At 41.2% G+C, this 8,910-nt stretch overlaps 1 protein-coding gene across 2 annotated transcripts; it reads left to right on the top strand.

Moving 5' to 3' along the window:
• Window positions 1-277: 277 nt before the first annotated feature.
• On the top strand, window positions 278-8,910 carry nus1 (NUS1 dehydrodolichyl diphosphate synthase subunit). 2 transcript variants are annotated; one of them, XM_018699741.2, is made up of 6 exons: window positions 278-844; window positions 2,051-2,182; window positions 4,798-4,950; window positions 7,579-7,678; window positions 8,079-8,187; window positions 8,327-8,910. In XM_018699741.2, exons 1-5 carry the CDS (start codon window positions 442-444, stop codon window positions 8,167-8,169), a joined length of 879 nt encoding a protein of 292 aa, XP_018555257.1. In that variant the 5' UTR covers window positions 278-441; the 3' UTR covers window positions 8,170-8,187; window positions 8,327-8,910. The 2 variants fall into 2 exon arrangements, with proteins under 2 accessions (XP_018555257.1, XP_018555256.1); XM_018699740.2 differs by having other exon boundaries at window positions 8,079-8,910.

Here is an 8,910-nt window from a genome sequence, read left to right as displayed (position 1 = left end):
AGCCATAATAGGCTACATGAACCAATTATTATTACAATTTCTTCAAAACTGACGTATTTAATTTAATATTTAAAGCTGTTCACTCGCTCTAATTCTTGGTTATATTGGAACCCCAGGAGGAGGAGGAGCATCCTACAGCGTGTCTTTGAGTGTAGTTATTGGGATATAAATCAGTATTTTGCGGGCAGCTCGTGTAGTGACACTTATTAAGGAGGATACAGTTGTGCGTCATTCTCATTCTGTCCAATCAGCGAGCTACGTGTATCACGCATAAGGTTCATAGGTCAGAGGTTGCCAAGGAGAGAGGAAGATGGCTGCCGGTTGGGTGAGCTGTTGGCTGCACTGAAACAGATTTCGCAGGCAGATAGTACTTCAGAGTGAAGCGCCTGTCCTGCACATTTGACCGCTGCCCTTTAAGACAACGAAGGAATAAGGACGCCAATGGCCCGGCTTTACGGCTTGTTATGGCGGCTCCTGCTGATTCTAGTCCACGTCAACAGAGTGTTCATCTCCTGGCTTCGTGTCCGGCTTCGGAGCTGGAAGGACCGGCTGTGGGAGCGGGCGATGGCCGCGCTGCTGCTACCGGTAGCCCTTGCTGGGTTCCCGGGCTCGGATCAGAAGAGGTTAAATCACAACCCCGATGCTAACGCTAACCCGTTAACTGGAAACCGCACTTCTAGTCGCCGGTCACGGTGGCTGTCCGACGGCAGGTCTCTGGAGAAGCTGCCGGTACACATCGGCCTGTTGGTAACGGAAGAAGAGCCCAGCTACACGGACATAGCAAACTTGGTGGTCTGGTGTATGGCTGTCGGTATATCTTATGTCAGCGTTTATGACAATCACGGTAAACATTCAGCACTCTAATCCACGACGTCTCTGCGGGTTTTACTGGTTGAAGGCACACTTCTATGCAATTCACCTTTCTACCGTAATAGAAACAACAAGATCAGTCGGTTAGAAAACCGACTGATCTTGTTGTTTCTGCCGCTAACTACTTTCACATTTAAATCCAACGGTTTGACCATAATGGCTAGAAGACCCCATAAGAAAAGTCATCCCCGAGGTTTAGCATTAATATTTATTTATTAAATAAAACCAGAATATTGTAGCTGTCAACGTCTAAATAAGCAAAAGTGTGCTTATGTTCAATGAATGCCCTCTACATCTTCAGTAATACTTATGAGATTGTCTAAACTATGCAGTTGTTGTATTATCTAATTATTTTCTATGTTCATGCCCACCTTTGTCCTTGATTATAATTTATACAAGTATAAAAGATCCTCCCTCCCACTAGGAACATGATTCACCCCTCCTATCCTCTCTTTGGGGTTATTTCAGTGATGCCATGTGACTGTAGAGGTTATATTAGTTTGTTCCACATTATGCGCCTCAGTTACAGTTACACAGACGCTATACTCATTTTGCAGTCTTATTTGCATCCAAGTTATTTATGTGGTTAAATGGGACGTAGTGTGACTTATTGCAGACTCTCACAGAGGCTTGTAGTTTGGATGTATGGCCATGTACACATACATGTAAATAACCTCAGTTTATGACACAAGCTGTGTTTACATTAGGGCTTGTGCAGGACTAATTCCCTAAGTAAATCTCTAGATTGGAACAAACTGGTTTATTCCAAAAGCATCTGCATCCTACTTGAAAGACCTGGTGTTCTGTACATTCTGCTTTGTGAATATTTATAGTCTTTCTGTGCATGACCACCACTTTGAATTAAGTAAGAGACTTTCCTCTGTGACATTGCCTTTTTCTGTTCTTTCTGATTGAGGATAAACAGGAGACCTGATCTTTTTATTTAGTGCTTACACATTTTTTTTAAGGAAACTATTACTTGGATTGATCTCATTTTGAGGGAAATGTTATCACTCCAAGTAACAGCTACAGAGTCAGAGCTGTAATGTTTCATCTTTCACATTTGCCTTTGCTGCTTTGTCCTCCAACATCTTAGTGAAAGAAGTAAAACATGTTTTTACTATTTCATCAATTTTGGATTGAATGACATACTTATCATCCTCACTGGTCCCTCCCACAGGTATTTTTCGAAAGAACAACTCCCGTCTGCTGGAGGAGATAGTAAGGCAGCAGCAGGATTTGCTGGGTATAGATGGATCCAAATACAGTGTGGAGTTCCTGAGCAATGACATTGACAAACACCAGCACCACGGTAAGAACAGCTGATTTTGTAGTTATTTCAGTCAGTGTTGTGTTTACATGCAACTGATTTCTTAAATGTCATGTAAAAGAGAAACCTGGTCTCTGTAGACAGGTTATGGGATTAAGGAAACCTGATTAATCCTAACTAGAATGTAGAATACCAGGCCATGTATACACCTAACTGGGTTTTTAATTTGCTTTTTACAAATACCCATGTGCATAGGAAAATACTGCAGACAGTGGCTGCATTATTGTATCCTTGTAGTTAAAATAAATCCAAACTATGACTGAAACTGAAACTAACACAAAATGTACTCCTGTCAGTTTTACTGCTAAACATGAATGTTAAATTCAGATACTTCTGTGCTGTCAGGAAAAGCTCTGTCTGTCCTCTCATTGCACTGCTAATGTGCTATGACACATACACACATTAAAAGTCAGGAACAAAATGGGGTCTCTTGGCATTACTACAGTGCAGTAATAATAATAAAGTGGGGGTGGCTGTGGCTCAGGAGGTAGAGCAGTCGCCCACCAATCAGAAGGTTGGTGGTTCGATTCCCGGTCTGCATGCCAAAGTATCCTTGGGCAAGATACTGAACCCCAAATTGCCTCCGATGTGTGTCACATTGGTGTGTGAATACAAGCATACAAGCACATTATATAGAATGTGCTTGTATGAATGTGTGTGAATGGGGTGAATGTGATCTGTAGTGTAAAGCGCTTTGAGTGGTTGGAAAGACTAGAAAAGTGCAATATACGTACAGTCCATTTACCATTTAAAATGTGGTTCCAAAATAAGGGCGGGGGGAAAAAAATCTGATCATTGGCCTGCTACAGTGAAAGTAGACGCGTTCCCATATTGCCCACATAACTGATTTCCTCCAACCTGCACTAACTTGATTACTTGAGTGCATGTACATGTACTGAGTGACTGACTCAATATGTTTGTGTAAGTTTGTACATAAGTCATTTATTGCCTCACTCACACTTGGCTACAGTTTAGAATAAGATTAATCCAAACAATACCAGATTTGCACTTAATGACATTAAGAACTGAGAAAAGGTCTGGGTCTGCAGCTGCTCTGGATTGCACCCTGTTTCATGCTTCCTTAAGCAGCATCAGTATTACATTAAGGCTGCTCAAGGAAGAGCACCCTCCACAGTATCCTCTACCCTCCACCCTGAAATCTTTAACTTTTTTGCAGCCTTTTGTGCATTGTGGTCCTGGCTGTTTTTGTGTTGATTCCAACAAACATAATAAACAATATATAAGAACATGGTAATCTTTGTTATTTGGTGGGGAAGCTACTCTGAAGAGAGGTGAATCCCCTTTCATTCCCCTTTCTATTTCACAATCTTTCATTGCCCAGTGGGTTTTCTCATCATTTCTTCTCAAAAGCTGAAACATGACAGGAAGTATTCACAAACTACAGCCTTAGTGTTCAGTTTGCCCAAAGGTAGACTAAATATCCCCTGTCATGAGTATTGCATTCCTCTGTGTTGTGTAAGACAAGGTTTCCAGGACACAAAAGACAGAAATTGACACTGCCAGCTAGCCCACAGAGACCCAGACAGCTTTCTGTCTCACACTAAAAGGCAACGTGTAGCTCCTTGCAGTGTCAAGCGTATTTCTTGTTTCTTGTATATTGGGTGGGGTACACAGATAAATTCACCCCACCCTTTCAGAGGGCTATGGAGAATTTTTGAAGAAATATAAAACCACAATCACAAATCATAATTACTTAAAATTAAAGTTGGACATTTATCTGTATTAAAACCTTTGGTCTCTTAAATAATTTAGTGATCTAGTCAGAAAATAAAAATTCCCATCTATCAAAGTCAGAGGCCTTCTCAGGCCATCCAGTCCTGGAGATTTATCATCATTTCTTTAACCTCTGTTACTGATATCTGATCATTAATAACCAAAGCTTGCTCTGTGATCATGTTTGGAAGAACCAAATAACTGGAGAAACTATCCTGTTGTGCCACTTCTAACCTGTATTCCATATGATAGAGCTTTTATGTTTTAAAAAAAAAAAAAGTTCTCCTCACTCTATGTAATGTCTATTCCACCTTATTATTATAAAATGCATGTAGTAACTAAAGCTCCTTTATCTTTTTTAATATCTCTATTTTTTTCTTCACTTCTTTTTAGCCAGTGTCATCAATTTTACCACAGATGTTATCACCTCTAGCCAATGAAACGGTACTCTTTCTGAAAGAAAGTTTCCAAGAGAAGAAACACCAGTTTGTTGTTTTGATATTTTAAAACATAAAGCATAGATTTATTTAAATGATTAACAGTATTTGATAGCGCATGCTGCTTTTGAGTTAAGGGGCACATTTCTCATACTTAGTCCAAATCACACAATACAGTGGAATACACAAATAAACAACTACCATTCAATTCCATGTCATCATGCAGACACTACCAAAATACTCCAACTCATTTCAAATGTTTGTGTATGAAACTATCCATTTTTTTGTAGAACTGTAGTGACAGTCTTTCTCACTTTAAATATGCAGAAAGTTTTAACCATCTCACTGTGAAGGTACAGCATGCTCAAATGTTAAGTCATTGCCAGCTGAAGGTAATCATGTTTTTTGTGTGCATGTGTATGTCAGTGGTGTCATGCAGACCTACAGTGAAGGTGTTGTCTCCAGAGGATGGGAAGCAGAGCATTGTCCAGGCAGCACAGCAGCTCTGTCGCTCTGTGGAGAACAAAGAGAGGAGCTCCAAAGACATCAGTGTCACCATGCTGGACATACTGCTCAGAGGTACCAATAAAAATTCATCGGTCTTGTGGGCACATATCTTTGTGTGTTGTGATCACTTAGGCTCAAAGTCAGACATCTCTCAACTTTATATTTTCTTCCATTATATGTTTAATATCAGAACAGTGCAATATTATGCAGGTCTTATCACAACAAACTACTCCTAAAACAAGAATTGAGATTCCCATAAACATCTGCTAGTGAAAAGCTTTATAAAACCTTGGTTGAGAGCAAAAGACAAGCTGCACTGCAGCATCACAGCTTCATCAGTCACACCTCTGACATTATTCACCTAACACTGTGTAACACTGTGTCTACACAGGAGGTGTCACGTGAGCAGCAGCAGCAGCAGCTGCTCACGTGACACCTCCTTCTCTGTCTGTGTGGCACAGGATACATTCAGGCACATCATTCAGTGTAGTTCATGTGTGTTTTGGTGGTTCTCAGAGCCAAACACACAGTCACATGAATAACACAAGAGACTAGACTTGAAGACTTGAAGTGGTCATACATAGAGTTTGACTGATAAATCAGCCAGTTTGTTTATTTTGTATCACCTTATATATGTCGGCTGATGAGTAATGAGGACTGTCTGTACAGAAGCATCAAACAAAGCCTGAGGTCATTCAGAAACAATGTCAGCATTATATGTTTTGTCCACCAGAGAGCACTGACAAGTTGATTTGTACATTGTAAGATGTCCGGTTCAGTTTTTATTTTAGTTACAATTCTTTAGGAAATACAACTCTAACGGACCTGTATGAAGATTTGTTGTTTGTGTTGTGTTTTATATTAAGAAAAACAGAAAAAAGTCCAGCGCTGGTCATCAAAAAGTGACATTACCTATTGAGCTTTCATTCTCATTGTTCTCATGAAGCCAGATATCTCTCCTCAAAATATTTCTCATAGATGTTAACCACCTCTTGGAGTTTTTCGGCCATACTGACTGCTGTGGCTTGTGTGCTGATGGGTGTGAACACATTGCTGTGAACACTAGGCAGCAGCAACTTGAACTTACTGTTAACCAACTTGATATTTAAAGTAGTCACCTAAATTATTCCTACACAGTGAAAGCCATTCACATCTTTGGATTATTCAAACAGTCACATCTCATAAATAGAAACAGCAACAGCACATGTGTTGCAGGCAGCACAAATTATGTTGTTTCCTCTATAATAATTAATTAATTATTAATTAAATATTGTTAATTGAAGTACTGGCGCCTTTAAAATAGTGTGTAGTTGAACAGGGGAATCTCAACAGGCAGGATTTTACCATAGATTTTCTGTGGTTACACAGTGAGTTTAGCAGTAAAGTGATGAGGATTCATGTTGTCAGCAGATCTTGTTTGAGGCAAATGGTTCAAAGTTTCAATGCCCACCCCAGTATTAGTATTGCTGTAAAGAGATTCCACATCCATTGAGGGCATTATACAGCGGCTGGTACTCTTCAGGTCAGGTATCTGGTTCAGAGCCTGAGACGAAGAAGAGCTTGTGCTCAGACAAAAGGGCACAAAATAAAGACATCATAGTACATAACCAATATGTGAGCACATCTGGTCAACACCCTCAGCAGCACCTTAAGTCAGTGAGGAAGGCAACTGGCTGATTTACCTGAAAACACACTAAACTCCCTACTCTGTCTGAAATCTGTATGAAGACACTCCTTGCCTTATCTGACCACAATATTACAGTATTACAACATTTTGATTATTATTGACTAGGCCTGGAAATTACAGGGTAACTGACTATATGATAATATCACATCATTCAGCCCGTGACAATGACAGTATCACAACACAGGCTATTTGCAGTGTGTGAAAATGGATATCTATGGCATACAAACCAAAGTTTCACAAGGCATTTTTATTCACTGCATTATAAAGAGATTTAATATACAGCTGAAAGTGTGAACCAAAGTGCAGAGTCTTTTGTCTCTCTCTCTCACACACACAAATGTATATATGCACACAGAAACATGAACCATGACAGCTATAAACTGATAAAAGGCTGAACTGCCAGAAAGCAAAGGAAGAAAATCACTGCTGTGCTGCCACAGTGCTAATAATGTTCTGCCACTGGCAGACAAAAATATCAGTTATTTCATCATTTGGCCACACAGCTATCATTGATGGTATGTGTCAAGTGATCTGCAGGGGCACACTGCTGATCACACTCATGTGAGTTCTGTGCCCTAGAGTCAGACTAAAGGAAACGTTTGCTGCTAATTATTTGGATTCTCAGTCAGTGGTCTCTGTAGTCCATTAAAAGACAAATTCAGAATCAGCACTTCACTGATAGACACTTTAGAGTGTGTGCTATTCTGAGTGATGATATGTCGCAGGGAAGCACTGACCACTTATGATGACCAAAACTAGCTCAGGTGAACACTTCCTGAATCTTGCTGCAATTTAATGTCATCTTTATCTGCACCCAAAGGTCATTTCTGCACTTTATTGGATAGCACCTGCTATACTTAGCTCTCATCACCATGTTGTTATAAGGTCTATTTAAATGCAGATTTCACATGTGTAACTGTTAAACCTTTGTCCCTGTGACTATGTTTGAGGTGTGTTAGAGTTCATACAGATAAATCAGATGTGCTGATGACATGCTGCCTGTCTTGTTTCAGAGTCAAAGAATATTCCAGACCCTGAGCTGGTGGTGAAGTTTGGTCCTGTGGACAGCACGCTAGGCTTCCTCCCATGGCACATCAGACTCACTGAATTCATGTGAGTTACTATCTGTCTTTGAGTGTGATTTTGCATACATTTTGGGTGGCACAATGGTGCCTCACAGGGTTCCGCGTTCAAACCCTGTTTCACCTGGAGTTTGCATGTTCTCCCTGTGCCTGCGTGGGTTCCCTCCAGGTACTCTGGCTTCCTCCTAAAGTCCAAAGACATGCAGGTTAAGTTAATTTGTGACTCTAAATTGCAAATTGATGTGAATATGAGTGTGAATGGTTGTCTGTATATGCCAAACCTGTGATAGACTGTTGATCTGCCCAGGGTGTATCATTCATGTTCACAACATGAATGGTAGATGGCACTGTTGAACTTTCAGTGTAGGTGTTTTTCCTCTGTGGATGTGGCCAGTTGTGTTTAACATGTGTGTCCTGCTCTGTGCCTCCAGCTCCCTGCCTTCCCACAGAAACGTGTCCTATGAGGACTTGTTGGGCGCCTTGCAACGGTACAGCGCCTGCCAGCAGCGGCTCGGCCAATGATGTTCAGGCCAGCTTCAGGTAATTCAGACAGGAGGAATTGTGAGGTTCACACAGTCAAGGGGAGAGTCTGGACAGGTGGTGACACCCCCCTCCCTCCCTCGCTGTGTCACTCACTACTCCTCTCCTCAACTCTGTCCATCTCCTGGATCTCTAACAGACTAACAGCTCAAAGATGAGGAAACCAGGAGAGCCAGCCCATTTCCTGCCACCAGCTCTTGTCTTATAATGAACTCACATTCCACAGAACTTGTGGAACATGCTCTACAAGCCAAGAGAAAATAGCACATCAGAGGCGCACACTGGCATGAGAAGACTGTCTACACAGACTGTGTTCCACAAACCCTGTTCTGTCCTCTCAAAGCCACTGGCTCACTGTCTGTCATTCAGTCTCCAGCTGCTGTTTACTGCTGAAGAAGAAAATGACTGGCCTTCACTTAGTAGACAACAAAGAAGAAACAAGGCTTTGTGCCCGTCCTCATGAGGCATCCTGGGAAATACAGCTGCATTTTAGGGACAAGTTCAACTACCAACACCACATGAGCTGAGCAGCAGAAGTTGAGCTTAGGGACAGAGTGGTCAATAATGTGTAAATATGAGAATTTCACGTGGCTCTGTATTTGTCCCTGTGCCCTTCAGCTTGCAGTTGTGTGTTCATGTGTAGTGTTGCTTCAGACACGTCCAGAGGTTTGCTAAAGGTTCCTGTTAGACTGACCAAGCTCTAAAATAAAGAAAAGCACTGTC

This window comes from Lates calcarifer, linkage group LG7_1 (assembly GCF_001640805.2).
Source record: "Lates calcarifer isolate ASB-BC8 linkage group LG7_1, TLL_Latcal_v3, whole genome shotgun sequence".
NCBI lineage: Eukaryota > Metazoa > Chordata > Actinopteri > Centropomidae > Lates > Lates calcarifer.
Note: the sequence above shows the minus strand (reverse complement) of the source record. Positions and strands in the feature narration are given on the sequence as shown.